Source organism: Amyelois transitella, chromosome 16, assembly GCF_032362555.1.
Source record: "Amyelois transitella isolate CPQ chromosome 16, ilAmyTran1.1, whole genome shotgun sequence".
NCBI classification, from domain to species: Eukaryota; Metazoa; Arthropoda; class Insecta; order Lepidoptera; family Pyralidae; genus Amyelois; species Amyelois transitella.
The window spans coordinates 3,921,797-3,939,580 of record NC_083519.1 but is presented as its reverse complement, the minus strand read 5'-3'; the positions used below and the strand labels follow the sequence as shown (position 1 = coordinate 3,939,580).

Here is a 17,784-nt window from a genome sequence, read left to right as displayed (position 1 = left end):
TGAAGCATTTACATCTTCATCCAAATCCAACAAACTTAACCTTCTCACAATTAACATTAATTTCCAATCGGATGTATTGAAACCCCCAAAACAAAACAAAAGCACTTTTTCATTTCCTGTTTAAAACAATTTGTTAACAATCAAATGAAATGGGTAACAAATGAAGACAATTATTACAAAACACACGATGTTAATCTTAAAATGTTTCATGAGAATAGAAATATGACAGGAAACAATGATACCGCGTGGAGTGAGATCCAACATCTGTTTTGTTTGTGTAATAAACAATTTGTGGGCACCTTTCACTGTCCGAAATTTATGGGTGGAAGGTTTTTGTTTTAAATTTAGAGATGAGATTCTGTGTAAATATTTGTTTCCAAAATTTTGCTTTCATATTTGTTAAGTACCTTAGGAAACAAGTCCATTTTGTAAATACTCTTATCACTGTTTCAAATCCAGATTAGCAATTAAAATAAAAATGTTGCAATAAAGTTAAAGATTTTCCTTAACTGCACTCTCACATAAGAGGTAAATTCGAACAAACACGAGGGTTATATATTTTGCAATAGCAAAACCATGGGCCACATACATACCTACATAAATCTCGTCTATATCTCCTGCGGGGTAGATAGAGCAGTCTTGAAAGTACTAAAAGGCCACGTTTAGATGTATAAATATGTTAACCGTGGGCTACAAGCTATACGTTATATGTGTATGTATACGTGCGATTTGCAATTTTCCACGGATGTCATAAAAGGCGACTAGAGAAAAGGCTTTGAAAAATGGGATTCTTCTTTTTGGCGATGGGCTAGCAACCTGTCACTACATGTATCTCATTACGCCAAACAGCAGAACGTAGGCCACGTTCAGCTATTTAGTTAAAAAATGGCTCTGTCTACTCCGCAAGGGATATAGACGTAATATTATGTATTTCACACCAAATCCGTGTAATCCATGACTCGTATCGTATACACTGACCGTAGTACCGGGACACTGTGATTGGCAGAATGTCCCGCAAACTGAAACACGCATCCTATTTGCAAATATGAATAACAAACGGCCGAAAACCGCACAAACACTTCTCAATTGTACCCGTGGCTTTAATCGCAATAAATACATACATACATACGCAAATATATAATAGTAATATGTATTATATATATTTATATAGTATGTTATCTGCACCTATTTATAGAAATACTATTTTTAAGCCATACAAATACATAATAACATGCATACGTATAGTCACGTTTATGTCCCTTGCGGGGTAAACAGAGCCAACAGTCAGTCCAAAAGACTGAAAGGCCACATTCAGCTAATTGGCTTTATGATTCGCATGCTTGTCTAGATTATAGCCAAAGGTAATTAATTCAGCATAAGCTATGACAACTAATTGCATATTAATGTAATCATGGCCCGTATTAAATATCTTTAAATATATTTTTTTTAGGATATTACAATCGCATCATGGGAATATTAATCGATACTTTGAAAAATATTAATAAAAAATTGGGCACTGAAATAGTTCGAAAAGTTATTTTTTCTTTCCCGTGGATTCCGTAAAAAGCGACTAAGGAACCAGGGATTCTGTCTTTAGGCGATGGGTTAGCAATCTGCCACTATTTGAATCTCAATTTTATTATTAAGTAATTACCGCTGAAAACGGCCTAGTCTTTGCAAGATTATTGGCTCTGTCTGATGACACCACAAGGGATATAGACGTTATTATATATAATATATGTATGTTGAACCCCTATCTGACCTCTGCAATGTTCTCCTGAACGTAACCTACATTGGATTATGGTTAAATCACACAGGCCAGTTGCCTGAACGTGCAGATTTCCTCATGATATTCTCCCTAATCGTAAAAGCAGCAGCCACCAACAATCAAACTAATGTATCTACATAACTCAAAGAAAGAGTCATAATGGCCGCCGTAGGATATGTACCTAGTGACCCTATACACATGTTTTTTTCTTGCACCTTGACCGTTCAACCACTGATGCTCCTATTATAATACCCAATGGCGTCCCATTCATTTATGAATAGCAGCAGTTAGCAATACAAATGGACTTGTGAAACTTCCAGTCATTTTTCGAAGCTTATTTCCGCGTGTCAACAACAACGGGGCTAAAGAGAATTTTTTTTTTCTAACAATATATTTTAACAAATAAAGTTTTATTAAATTTATATTGACTTCAATTCTTATGAAGTCGATATTGTGACGTGGAATAGTTATGTTACTGTCACTTATTGTATTTGTTTTCATTTACGATTTTTATTCTATACAGATTCGCTAAGTAGTTGCATTTAAATCATGAACTCGGACAATAAGGCAAAGTTTTTATAATTGTGCTTCCATTCTGGTCTGGTAAAGAAGCAAAATTTGGATAAAATCAATGATTTTTTTCTAAATATATAACGATATTAAATATATAACGTAATAGGTACTAGCAGGATACTTTTATGATAAAGGACATTTTTTATACAAAGTTCAAACCCGCTAGCAAGCGTGAATATGAAATTTTCTTTCATAAGCTTAGTATCGCGAACATATTAATCAAAAGCCTGGTGGGCTATCAGGCTCAGCCGAATGTCCACAACAATAGTGTCCACCTCAAACAATGTAACGTTGTCTTCTATTCACACACACACACACACACAAACACATAGACACATTCATGTGCGACATGAGAACGCATGCGCGCAGCATCTGTGGCGCTTCCCGCAACACCCTCTGTCAAACAGAGGAAATACAAACTCAATTTACTCCGAGATAAAGTTGACTTTAAATTGAGATGTATCTGTAGAGAATTCTAATACGAAGCGGCATTGCTATGAGCTTTCAGGACACAGATTTTTTAGATGATTCCTGGACGCGGGTAGACCGGGACGCATCGCTCGCTCTCAGAAAACGGCGAATATTGTTACGCGGAAAACAACGTTTATAAGTAGACTTGAGTGACAGTTCTTTTTTTTTTCGTTCGCGTGTGTTTTGTGCCAGTATTAATTTATGTGAACATGTTTCGTGATAACTTTGGGATTTAAATATTCGAAGTAAGTCCAACTTTATTTACTTTTAAGGAAGTCTCATTAGGAATGCAAATAAGATGTATAATGTAAGGCGGTGAAGTCGAATTGCGGGTTGATTAATTTGAATATTTTAATAAAATAACAAGACAATTTTAATACTTTGATTGGAAAAGTTGCACTTGTTCAGAAAGCTCGCAACAGTAATACACGATAATTTAAAAAGTTAATTATAAAAAGGGAAGTTGTAACCTTTAATAGAGATTTTTTCATCATGTGAATTATTTTAGTAACAGTGCACCCAATGCATTATAACAATAAACCAAATCCGGCATCCTGTGATGACAATTAAACTATCATTAACTTTGGCTGATATTAGATAGAAATGAAAGTTATTCTTCTGCTACGGAACAATACCTATAAGTGAACTAAAAAAATATGTATCAAATAAATTGGTTAATAATTAATCTATATATATAAAACTCTTCCGTTACTGAGTGACTGACTGACAGACAACGCACAGTCGAAACTACTGGTCGTAGACAGCTGAAATTTGGAATGTAGGTTCCTTGGGATATGTAGGGGAGCACTAAGAAAGGATTTTTGGAAATTCAACCCCCAAGGGGGGGAAAAGGGGTAATTATTCCTTGGGTTTATAAACTTGAAACTTGGCATGAACACGTACATAGGCAAGTAAATATGTTTGACATTATAAGTTTTTTCAAACTACCCTCCAATCGTGATTTAGGGGGTGCGATTGGGTGACTGATTTATTAACGCACAGCCGAAACCGCTCGGTATAGGAGTCTGAGATTTTGAACAGAGGTTCCTTTAGTAACATAAGTGAGCACTAAGAAGGGATTTTTGAAATGTCAATCCCCAAGGGGGGGAAACGGGATAAACTGAGCCGGGGCTGCGGGAAAGTTCTAACGAGATACCGTGGCTCCGGAACGCAAAAGGCAACTGAAGGAACGAGGTGGGTTTAGTCAGTAAAAGTCTGACACTCCCTTCCGTTCCACCCAGAGCGGGAGAGGTCATTTGATGATTTCCCATCCTTAAAAAAAAAGACTTTGTATGACAACTTTCAGTCGTCTCTTTAACATACATAATAACATACATAATTATGTACATACATGCATAACATTAATAACATCACGCCTTTAAATCCCTATTTTGTGTTAACTCTACCCATACAAACAGCTAAAAGGAAACAAGTGAAGAGACGAAATTTGTCCGCATCCATTTTCACCTAAATTCTTAACGTTAATGAGATTTACTTTTTATTATCAGGTCAACCTAATAACCTCACATGTACGTATAACTTCGTAAGAATTTTCTTTCAACTCCTAACCGTTGAGGAGTTGTACCTTCCATCATCAGCTCATTCACATGGGATGATGACTATCAGACGCAAATACTTAAACAGAAGGAAATCCTGTAAGGCCTCTTCGTCCTATAAATCCTGTTTTTTTTTTCTTTTGAGACGATGATTTTGTCTCGCTTTACTTTTCCTATATAGATTTGTATGTATACTAATATTATAAAGAGGAACAATCTATTTTTTTATATGTTTGTTTGTTTACACATGTAATCGATAAACTCCGAAACTACTGAATCGATTTCAAACATTCACCATTAGAAAGCTACATCATCCCTGAGTAACACAGGCTATATTTAATTCCAGTTGTAACAAGATTTCAGCCTGTTGAAGAAAAAGCCCTGTCGAGATCATTAAAAAACGCTATATATAACCGAATTACACGTGGGCGAAGCCGCGGGCGGAAAGCTAGTTTTAATAATAAGAAGGTAATTAAGATTCATTTTATTTGCTTTTACTAACTTCCATTATATGAATACAAAAAAAAATATTTTTTTAATCAGAAAATCTTCAGTTTCTATTAAAACTATATCTTGCAAGGAAACAAAACAGCTATTACTTAAAGTGTGGCTGTTTGTAAATCAGCAACTCTCGCCGTTATCTTTCTAAAATATGATGGAAACTTACTTCAGCTAGTTTATGGGTTTAGTTACACCCGTGCTGTTTTAACAAATCATAATAATGTGATTTTATAAATTTTATTTAAAAGATAATTTTTTGCTCACATGTGACATTATTATTTCCGAAACGATTTTAAATGTGAAACAAAAATAATAAAAAATTTATTAATAGGTTTGACATTTATATACTTATTATTACAATAAAAATATTTTTGGGATATTAACTGAAATAAACTTAGTAAACGTGAACAAATTTTTTCTTTATTTTGTTATTTTCTTTTTATAACGTTCAAAATTCGGAAGTCTTTTAAAATACTATAAAATTTTGTGATAGTTGTGATAGATTTCAAAATAAAGATACCAGGAAAGGACAGTTAGATTAACGACTCCGTATAGAAAAAAAGGTCGAACAGTTACATAAAAATTAACATATACACTTGGAAAACTCAATCCAAACTCCCCTAATTTTACCCCGGATACTAACAAAAAACAAATTGCGTGAAACCATGATTGCTTTTAATTCAAAACAAACGTGCTCAGCCGCCTGCCGTTTTATTATCTTGGAACAGATATATGGATATAATGTTATTTGCAAAAAGGGAATCCAATTTGCCACGCAAATTCCCTTTTTACTGGTTCTGCATTACTTGTATTTTATATCATACATGTAATCACGCCTCTTTCCCAAAGGAAAAAGGCAGATTAGGTACATCTTTCTACTGCCACGATTCTTGCATACTTCTTTTGCTTCATCCACATTCATAATTCTTTTCATGTAAGCTCGTTTTAATTATTCCAATTTCTTAAGAAAAATTAATAAAAAAAATGTATTATAAATTATAAAAAAAAAATATTTAAATTTGTAAGCTCATTGTGTTTATTATAATCGTACTTATTAATTTATATATATGTAGATATGTAAACTTTGACGTGTGTTCCGTAGCGTAGAGAAAACTGTATTTTAGTTTTTAATATCATAGAGAAAAAATTAAATATTTTATCTGAGAAGTGAATATTAATTTCAAAATTTAAAATGTTTTATTGTTAAAAATGGATTTGTTACTTACACTATAGGCAAGTATTTACACACGCACACACACATTTGCATAACAAAAACGGGTATCACATTTCCTTAACCATGAAAATAATAACAGTGAAATTAAATACACACACCTGATTTTACAATCAAGAAACATTTGAAAATTTAATATTTTCTAACGTATTTTATAAAATTGTGGATATGTATAGTATGAAATAATGTCGGTAGGTGATAATATGTAGGTATAGGTAATTCAACTTTGAGAAATATATTTTTTTAAGCTTTAAAGCTTCAAATTTAAAACCAAAAGAAACAGTTTTACTTACATGATTAAAATACCTAACAATTAGTTGTGGGAACAGAAACTGCCTACCAATAAAACACTAAAACTTGACGCTAATAGCACATAAGTCTTCGTCGCATATTTAGCTGTAATAAAAGCCAACAATTTTGGGAGAGCGTGGCCATAGGCGGAGCAGTTTAACCCCTGTCAGAACTTTTTCAATTATGTTCCCGGCATAACATATACTAATACTGGCAAACATATTTATTTCTGAGAACTTTCTGTACGTGCAAACTTCTAGTGTCTTGTTGAGAAGTCGTGATGAGAGCGAGCAAGGGAAAGTCAATTGTAAAAGATTATTTCGCGAGATGAGTCGGGAAATTTCACGGAGTTCTATAACTTTAACGCTTATCGTATGTAACTGCGTATACCTATTGGTGTTCAACTTTCTTTCGTACGAGTATATTAAGCGTCCGTCTAATGCTTTTAAAGTTAGGGATGGCCGCTATAGATCACATACTTACATTACATGTTGTTGATATGTTCTTGATTTGAAAAATATTGTTTTCTTACCCAATAAGAATCGGTCTTAAGAAATTTAAGATTCGTTCAAGTTTCTTCTGCAAACAATTCAAACGTTATTTATCCTGTTTAATAACGATGATTTTATATAACTTATCTCTTAAATAAGACATTAAGATCTTACCAATCTATAAAATTATATCAACGAAATTGCATAACGTAGCCTTCAAGTCTGTAAGGCACATATATGTAAGATATTATATGATTTACATGTTTCAACATATTTGCAAGTTTTATCTTAAGATATCCGTTCCCATATAAGTTCGAACTCGGCCAACAAGACAGACGTGGGTTGACAGCGAAGACAAAAGTCTTGTTTCGTTCGGAATTCAGTAGTTCCATGAATGTTTGATCCAACTCAAAGTTTTACACGACAAAATGTCACCCCTCGGTTTTGTTGGAATAAAATATACATATCTGAAGAATAAATACTCGTATGTCGGATGAGGCTTTTGCTTTCGATCGTATTTCTTTCTTCGTCATAAAAAAAGGGGACATTTCAATGAAATTAGATAAATATACATACGTCACGCATCTTTGCCGGTGAGAAAGGCAGAGAGTGGAGTAGGCAGAGTACTGCCTACTCCAACGGAAAATACGTAGAAATCTTTTTATTAAGAAATCTCTTATTAAATCATCTTTCTATTTGCCACGATCTCTGCAAACTTCTTCATCCACATTCCTCAATCATTACATGGCAGCTTTTTAATTGCGTAATTGAAAAAGGTCTAGTGTAATAACATACATACCATACATTACCATACATTTAGTCACGTCCATATCCCTTGCGGAGTAAACAGAGCCAACAGAAGAATGACAGGCCACGTTCACGTTTATGATAGAATTGAGATTCAAGCAGTGACTGGTTGCCAGCCCATCGCCTAAAGGAAGAATCCCAACTTTATGAGCCTTAGCCCTTAACCTTAACCTCATTTTACGACATCCATGGAAAAGAGATTGAGTGGTCCAATTCTATAAATTTCTTTTCGTGCCGGGAACCACACGGCACCAACATACATATGTATCTAATATAAAAAACCAAAAATATCGACGAGAACGTTGTTACCAACAAAAGCTAACTTTACCAAAAAAAAAGGCGTTATAACTTTCTTTTGAGTAAGTCGGTTAACAAAACAGAAAGAACAGTCACGCCGCATTAGTATATTTAAATCATTACAGAGGCAAACTTTACGAACAATACCCCGCGAAGTAAATTCGTTAGGGATTAAACTGAGTGCTGGCTTCATTTTGTTTCTATTTTAAACGTCCGAGGATTTGTCGAGAATCGCATAATGCGCTGAATCCGTCTTGTTCCGCGAGGCAGACACAAATCTGTTTATTTTCCAACAAATATAAACTTTGAAGTCAATACTTACACCCTTTTGTGTTGTGGGAACTAATTATACTCAGATATTTATTATCTACTCTTATCCTAGGCTTAGTTGTGGTTCTGTATAATCAAATCTGTGAAAATATATGAGCAAATACCTAGTCTGAAGATATAGTATACTGATATTATTATACATATTATTTTAAATGATTATATGCGCCGTCTGGTTCCCGGCACCAATAAAAGGCGACTAAGGGATATGCTTACAAACTTTGGATTCTTTTTTAGGCGATGGGCTAGCAAGTCACTATTTGAATCTCAATTCTATCATTAAGCCAAATAGCTGAACGTTCAGTCAAGTCAGTCATCAGTCTGAATTCAGTCTTTACAAGACTGTTGGCTCTGTTTACCGCGCAAGGGATATAGACGTGACCATATGTATGTTTGTATGTATGTATTCCATAATTTACCTAAAAATTCAAATTCAGTTGTATCGACACAATTTGCAATCCTAATGTTCCGTATGTAAATTTATTTTATTGGACAAACACTCTTCAATTTAATGAGGTACCGTCCTCTGAAGAGATCTTCGAAATAGTATAACAATAAAATTACACTCCAGATCCACTTCAATAACGATGATAAAGGTCGTTAAATCGGCAACCGTTCCCAAGGCTCGCCCTCGCCCAGCGTCGCCAAGTAATTAAATTTATGACATCTCCGCGTTAATTACCCTAATTCTAATTATTCCATTCGATGAGACGGAATTATGTTTCAAATCAGTGATTTCGTTAATAATTGTATTATAAATTTTGAACTAGGTAAGTACTGTAAGTAGATGTGTTATTCAAGCATCAGTCGTATGGGTTAGATGCCCGGTTAAAATGCGTGATGTACATAAATGTACAGGTTCAAATCCCGTATTAACCAATAATATTTTTTGATATTATGAGCTATTTTAGTTTGAATACTAACCGGTCTTTTACGGCAAGGGAAAACATGGTGAGCAAAGCTGCACATGAATGGTTTAAATGAGATCAAGGTTATAATTCAATTTCCTGAAGCAACTGGATGTTAAACCATGGGTAAGGTTTCTCTACATAGTTAGCGTAAGTCAGATGAGAGTCACTTCGCGTAAAAACCTGACTCACCCAGTCCAGGATCCATGGTCAAAAGCCCTACCCCGAGCTCTTCTCCAGAGTGATGAGGAACTTACCGGAACTGTCGCCAGGAGGAAGAAGAAGATGTATCATTTAATGCATACATAAAATCACGCCTCTTTCCCGGAGAGGTAGGCAGAGACTACCTCTTTCCACTTGCCACGATCTCTGCATACTTCCTTCGCTTCATACACATTCATAACTGTCTTCATGCAAGCTCGGCGGTTAATGTATCATTTAATGTCTTTACTTTCTTTATCCTTTCCTTCTTTCTCTCACTCTTATCATTTATTCTAAGATGGCGGCTTATGCAATAAACTTATACAATATTTATGCGAAACGATCTAATAATTACTTCTAATGGTTGCGTTTTGGTCCGGAATAAATTGAATTCCGGCTCTGCGATGCACAGACAAACTAGTATCTTATAATTTATTTATATAAGGATAAACTGGAATGGGCCAAGAAACGGAAACATTTTTGGGTTAATTACAATTCAATTATTTGGGTTAATTGGTTTTTAAGCTTAAAAAATGAATGAAAATTGCCTATTTTATTATATTCGCTGATATAAAGTTTTATTTTCCGATCTCAGTATTTTGACGTCACTATGACTTAAGTAAGTATACTTATATTTACTTACTTCGTAGATAGGAAAAATTTTGCTGTGCAGCATGTTCATAAGATACCTAAATGCTGTACAAATTACTTGAAAACCTTCTTATTACTGAATTAAATAATAACAGGCGCTATTCCAAGTGCACATACCCGTCATTCGTTCTATTTCACGCTATCAGGAACAGATTTTAAAGGATTACACTTTAATAGAAATAACACTGCTTATTTCCACATTAATATAGATACCTACTATCATTAGGTGACGTTTTAGATGCAATGTGAGAAATAAAAATGGAATAACGTCTGATTATTCCATTTTTATTTCTTAGCTTGTAACTTTTTACTGCTCTTCAGCGGCGTCTCTAATACCTGTATAAAAAATAACAAACTGCTGGCTGTTTAGATTTTTTTTGGGAAATTACCAAGAGGACTTTTATCTTTTTGTAAATTTGTTTATCTTTTTAATATTAAGTTAATTTTACTGACACGGAAACAGACCCAAAAAGTATTTGTCAAAATAACAGTATTGACCTTATGATTTTCAGCACAAGATAAAACCAAACTGATCTTTGATAAAACAATCCCAATACCTAAAACAATTGAATGTATTTTTTTATGTAAACAGATGCTTTTAACATAATAAATAACAGACTTGTGCAAACAAGAATTCGTCACTTTAACCCACAAAATCCAGTCCATTAATAAAGTGGACATTCTACACTACCACAATTTGAAAACACAAACGATGACAACAAGCTTTCATGTTTACAAAAAAAAAAACAAGATGGCGCCAAAAAGTCCCCGAAATTAACAATTCAACTGCAGTAGCCGTCTATAAATATATTACGGTGGAGCTGTAAACAGATGTCCCTAGCCATAAAGAGTTAATTATCTAAGAATACCGGCACAGCTATCCCGACGATGCCAGAATAGCTCCCTAGGGAACGGCCGTTTCGCCTTTCTTTTTATTTCTGTGTTGCGCTGCAATGTGATATATTTGTGAGAAATTCTTTTAAAGTGTCGACTGACATTTCGATATTTTACCAATAAATTTAGTTCGTGTCACTGAAAAAGATTTATACTCATTTATTTTTTAACAAAATTATTAAACTACTAAATATTAATTCTTTATGAAAAGTTATGTTAAAATGTTTCATCAAGTGTTCTAATTATACTATTACTCAACCAAACACTAAACATTAGCATTAAAACTATGCGAAACAAAGCAAGTGGAGTGAGACGTTCAGATGAAATATATTTATAGGCTACTTATTGTGCCCGTAAAGTGACCATAAAAACATTTCTTTTACTCGCTCGACGCGCGGTGAGCCTTACAGAATCTCGGCTTTCAGAGGTATTTACGGAGAATCCCATTATGAGAATAGGTCTACTAGCGTCAGCAATTTCATTTTATGTTCCACTGCCATCTCCATCTTTATTGCTAGATTCATATTAAGCACAGCACCTCTGTTAATCTAGTCGTGAATGATTTGCAACGTTATTATAATAGCATTTAAGCATGATGTTGAGCAAAATGTGTATTAACTTATAATTATTATATAGATGTAGAGGTATAGTCGTGGGTCTCTTATAAAAAGTTGGGCGCAGGCTAAGAGGCAATCGGTAAATCTAAACTATAAAAGCGAAAATTCTTCAACATCGAGAGGTTGCGTAAATTAAATCAACATGTAAGTGTATAGTTAAGGTTACATTGTATCTGTAACATAAATTAATACCATGATTGTGGAGGAAATAATTCTTTTTGATTGATTGATATTTTATAATAGCATTTCGTTGCTGGGAGTAGTTACTCCAATTTTCTCTTAACCTTCCCTAACTCTTAGTCTCCATCCCTCGGCCACGGCTCTGGAAGTCAAACTCAGAAATACTATGAATTCCAATCAGATCAAACGTTGCAAATCGTACGCACATCGCGAGAAGATCGAAATCCTATATTCTTCTTAATATATAAGATGGAGGTCAAGGGTTGCATCCTCACCTTTCTGCCTTCAACCATGATCTTTCCACCAACGACGCTTTAAAACAATAACAATATTGAAAACCTCTAAATCCCTAACATGTAAACAATAGTGTTGCTGAGCTGACACAACTAAATAAGAATATTTCCTTGTTCCAGGTACAATTTACGAGTGGTAATTTATTCGCGGCCAAAATACAACTTTTACGAGGTATAAAGTTATCGCGGCGACGTTGCCAGCTATATTTGTTCAGTGAGAAGTGCTACGTCTGTGATGTTGTTCGTAAAAGCCGACAATGGGGACTGTCGAGATGAGGATGGGCCGTAAAAGCGATATCGGGAACCTAGGAAAGATGATTCGGGTGGTTTACACCGCCTTGTTGTTGTGGAGGTTCGACTGCGTCGTGGAGAGCACCAAAGGTAAGCGAAGATTACGTTGAGTCAGGTTAAGAGGAAACATTATTTTATCATATTAAAACAGCTCTTTATCTACACTGCGTTATTTGATACCTGGGTTATGAAGATTATGAAGAATTATTAACAACGTATGCTACTAATTAACCGAGATAAACATGAAATGGTTCTTCGGTTATTTAGCTACGACCAACTTTAAACTTAACAGGGACTCACTGATATCAAGCCCATTATAAAGCCGTGCAGCTAGTCTTCATCATTTAAGATTCAACAAAATCATAAAAAGTTTATTTCTCATCATGACCTGAGCGAGAATCGCATCAGGAACACTACCAATTCCGATCAGGCTGTTGACGTTTTACAGTAAACTTCGAAAAAGAATATTGCATTTTTAAACTTAAAACAAAGAGAATTTAGTACCTCAACAAAGTAACTTTATTGAAAAAAAGAAACAATGTACCTATCAGTGAAGAGATTTTCCCATATTTCTAGTATAATTTACTTTTTCGAACAATTGAATATTTTTAAAAAGACACTGACTACCTGATTGTCTGACATATCAACATATTAATCCACGTGGCAAGAGATTAGAATTTGGGCATGTAGGTTTCTTCTTGGTTCAAAGGCGAGTACAAAAGAGCATTTTTAAAAATTCCCGCGCGACCTAAAATTTGCGGGAATTATTTATTTTAGTACTTAGAAAAAATCATGCATTTCTCCGAAGTTGTAGGCAGACATATAGCTTTCTTCATGTCATGATTCCTGCATACTTCTTTTGCCACATCAACATTCAAAACTTTCTTCATGCAAGCTCGTCAGTTTAAGATACTCTAACCTAATAAAATTACTGAATGTTCTCCAAATTCAATTAATTCAAAGTGAATTGACCCTGAATTACTTGGACTTCAAAGAATAAATATTTACATGAAGTTTTACCGAAACCTCGGTAGGTTAGACTTCGGTAATTTTACGATAATTATCATGTTTGTCATGGCGTCAACATTAAAATATCACAAATATGATATCGTATGTTTCTTCGTATAGAAGAAGTATTAATTATTTAAAATTTCATCAAAGGCCAGCATCCAGTGTCTTTTGATTGTTGCGACTCGGTGATCTCCCTACCCGGTAAGGGATAACGTAATAATATGAGTCGACGTTTCATTAAGTCAAACAGCTGAACGTGGCTATCAGTCTTTACAAGACTGTCGGCTCTGTCTACCCCGCTAGGTATAAAGACGTGATTATATGTATGTATCTCTCTGACGCAGTTGCGTACACCCTGAGCAACGACTCCCTTGTCCGTCTTTTTTTAGTGATGTTGCTAAAAAGAAAAACAACCAGCTTGGAGCATAACCCTTTTAGACGACGCATTTTCATAGCGCCTTTCAATCTACATATATTCATACATAAAATCATGTCCCCTAGGGTTAAACAGAGTCAACAGTCTTGAAATGACTAATAAGCTGTGTTCTTATTGAATGAATTGAGATTCAAAAAGAGATAGGTTGCTAGCCCATTGCTTAAAAGAAGAATATTAATCATCATCAGACATCCATGGCAAAGATATGGAGGGGTCCTACCTTTTTTTCTATTGGTGCCGGTAACCAAACCAAACTGTCAATCTACTTTACGAGAAGATCCATATTTACGCAGCTCAAAGCGGCGTCTCACTATGGATATATTATATATTAAAACATGTAACAGTGTCATATATAAAATGATTTTTTTACTAAAAATGATATAAGAAAAACAAATACGGAAGAGACGGAATTTGTTACGCTGTGCTGGATCCCGTACGGCTAATAACCTTGACACAGTTGTAAAAAAATAATATAGGGAACCTTTACTGGCGAACACAGCAGTCTGCGGCAGTAACCTCTCGCAGTATAGTGGGTACAAATCTGATGTGTGACGTGTATTCTTATACAACATTCATGTGTGGACAGGGAGTTACACTGCGCTAGAGACGACTGAAAGTTGCCCCAATACTCGTATTTTTTTTTTCGCCAGGTAATACTTTGGTATTTTACGAAAGGTAGAATTTAACTTGAATTAAATTATGTATAACAAAAGGTTACATTGTTAGATAAAATATTAAACAATTACCTGTCGTTAAAAGTTTTGTTTAAAATAAAGATTTTATTTCATTTAATGTAAAAGTAATAAAATATGTTCTTGTAATAAAAAGATTGATATATCTTCTAAGATGACATGTCGTTTTAGAGAGATTTTTTAATAAGGTTTTTATTTAATACGCGTTATTAAAAAAACATTTTATTTCTTTCCTGACACATACTTGATACACGATGTCAGTTCGTGATATATACTTCAATATCACACCGAGGCGCCCTAGGGAACAACAAAACGTAACGAACCGCGCACCTACCATCCTTTTACGTCCCAGGTACATTTTTCTGCTAAGGATAAAGGGTCTGAATAGATTATTTATGTCATCACATTGTATACTTCTGCAAATTCTGATGGTAAACAGTAATATAGTTTATGCCTACAAAAACTGCAAATATTCAAAGATCAAAATATGCAAAGTTGATGAAATCTCACTTTTGTAAAAGTCTTATAAGGGAGTCTTGAAAGGGAAAAGCTTATAAAGTTAGGATTAATATTTAAAGCGAAGAGCTAGCAACATGTCGCTGTCTGAATCTCAATTCCATCATTATACCATTCATCTGAACGTGGTCTTTTCAGTTTTCAGTTTTTTCGGGACTGCTGGCTCTCGTAAGGAATAAGGCGTAAATATGAATCCAAACTCATATTTAAAATGCCAAACTATGTTTGATTTTTGGTAAAATATATTTCACGTAAGGTTTACGAAAAACATTGTAGGTGGCGCTAAATTCGCGCGGACGAAGTTGCGGGTAAAAGCTGGTGTATGTATAAACTTATCGCACTCTTATATTATCCAGTGGAAGACCCCAAGGCTAACGACAGGAGGATATGGATAAGATTTTCAATTAAAACCAGGATAGTTATATTAGTCACTTTAGTGAGGACACCAAAATGAACAAGGCAGTTCAATGGGAGTTCTCAAACCACAAGCCAATTAAAGAAAGTTTGATTCCTAAATTAGTCTGGTTGGAAATCGAATTTGTGACTTTGTACCCGAACGCGTCACCTAACTTTGGGTGTTAAGGTATAATTTTATCGCCTTATAGAAAATGAAATTAGAATAATTTTCAATGTTAATACCTGTACACATTAGTATTGTATTTGGTGGCCATTCTATCACCGTTGCTCACACACCACTTTTCCTCTTTATACTTACGGGGTAGACAAGTACAGTCACAAGACTAGAACGGCGAGTTTCATGAATAATCTATATTAATTTATTTGTATCTGTTCTCTTTCTTTACTATGTTTTTTCGCTTTGGAAAGTGCTCTTGATTATTTTTAAAACTATTTTTAGGTCCCCATGAATAGTTTTTAAAAACATATATACATACATATTATCACTTCGTCTCGTCTTTATACCATACGAACCCTCGAACAAACCCATATAATAAATCTGTACTATTATTAAAAGCTATAAAATAACAAAAAATATATGTATGTTATCTAAAAACAATCTAATTATTCCATACTCAATCAAACCAGTCAAGTTTCACCATACTGCATACGACCGAACTTAAAATCAATCACGTTTTCAATGGAAGAGTATTATTTGAAATGGCCGGAATAAAAGTGAGTCTGCGGGAAGGCCCACTAATTCCGAATTTAAATGCATGAGATCGAATGGGCCCGACCGGTGGATCCGCTGTGCGATTGTTGGTGCTTATGTATTTAGGAGAAAAATTGGGCTTGTTCAATAGTAGAATGTGGGTAGAACGTCAACTTTTTGAATTCAAACTGGTTATTTAAAAAAAGAAATGATTTTGCCATACTATGCTCTTTGCATAGACGAGTCCTATCAATGAAAAGAGCGAATACAGAGTATTGTTAAAAACTTTAATTAACAACTAATAACTCATTCCTACAGTTCCACGGAGAAACCACAAAAGCATACAAAATTGACTCAAGATTTATATTTCTATCAAAAAGATGTAAATGATACTTTCAAAGTAAGAACAAAACGGGCTTCCGTGCTTTCAAAGAAGTATGTAGCTTATGAAATATTCCAATGCTCTTTGTATTGAATCTCAAGCTTCTATTAAAATGTTTGAATATTTTTTTTACTTTTGATAACCACTATTTCTACTCTTAACTATAGAATACTCTTGCACAAAAAATAACTTTTTAAACTGCCGGTTTATATTTATCTAAGGGCGAAGCAATAACGACGGCCTCTGTGGCTCAGCGGTAGTACGCTTGTCTGCGACACCGGAGGTCCCGGGTTCGAATCCCGGTCAGGGCATGATGAGAAAAGAACTTTTTCTGATTGGCCTGGGTCTTGGATGTTTATCTATATAAGTATTTATTATAAAATATAGTATCGTTGAGTTAGTATCTCGTAACACAAGTTTCGAACTTACTTCGAGGCTAACTCAATCTGTGTAATTTGTCCCGTATTTAAAAAAAAAATAAATAAATAAACCGGGAAATGTTTCATTAACGGTGAAAATAGTTTCATCAAAGTTATTTAACTACTCGCTCTCAGTTTACTATACCACAAGCCGCACTTTTGTATCGCAAAATAAGGAAAACACATATCTTACGTCTCAGTTGCGTCATTGTCATCTTTGCAAGTTCTCAGTTTCGCCCTTGCGCGTCTTTCACTTCATCTTGTCCGTACTTCCATTTAAAGTTCCTTAGCTCTCATAAATCATCACTGCAGAGCTTCTTAGTTTTGTATCGATACCGTATTTTATGCAAAGTAACAGAACTTTTTAATAAATTTTAATATTTTTTAATATTTTCCAAACACATTCGGTCGCAATTTCCGAAGATGATTAATTGTAATAGCACCGATGATAATATATAAGGTTTGTAGCTTTTGTTTGCCGATTCACTCTTACGTCAATATGTCGAGTATTTCCAAGTATTACAATACTAAAGGCAATAAAAAATATCGCACTCTCTTTCAATACCGCTCAAATTTTTTTGCTAATGGCAATAGTTGTAGAAAGTAAAGCAGCCCTCAGACTGGATTTCCCAAAGTTCCAACAAAAACGAAAAATAAAAACAAGACGTTATTGGTACAAATTTCAATAATAGAGAACTTAGCTTTGCTACTCGTATGTATACTTCTATGCTTTCCTTATTTAGCGGCTATCCACAAAAGACGTTATCAAAACGTCTTCAAGAGATTTACGTCGCGACGATACCCTTTCTTTGCATGTTTATATTTTATAGACTACGCTTGAACAGGAATAGAATTGGGTTTTTTGTTCGATT

The 17,784-nt window shown here is 34.4% G+C and overlaps 1 protein-coding gene across 1 annotated transcript in view; it reads left to right on the top strand.

Annotated features, from left to right (window-relative positions):
- Positions 1 to 2,906: 2,906 nt before the first annotated feature.
- Positions 2,907 to 17,784, top strand: part of LOC106129642 (lachesin) — a 52,904-nt gene continuing 38,026 nt past the window's right edge. Inside the window, exons 1-2 of the mRNA XM_013328245.2 lie at positions 2,907 to 3,057; positions 12,178 to 12,438. Of these exons, the coding sequence (XP_013183699.2) occupies positions 12,315 to 12,438 (124 nt within the window). The 5' untranslated portion in view covers positions 2,907 to 3,057; positions 12,178 to 12,314. The remainder of the gene's footprint in view (positions 3,058 to 12,177; positions 12,439 to 17,784) is intronic.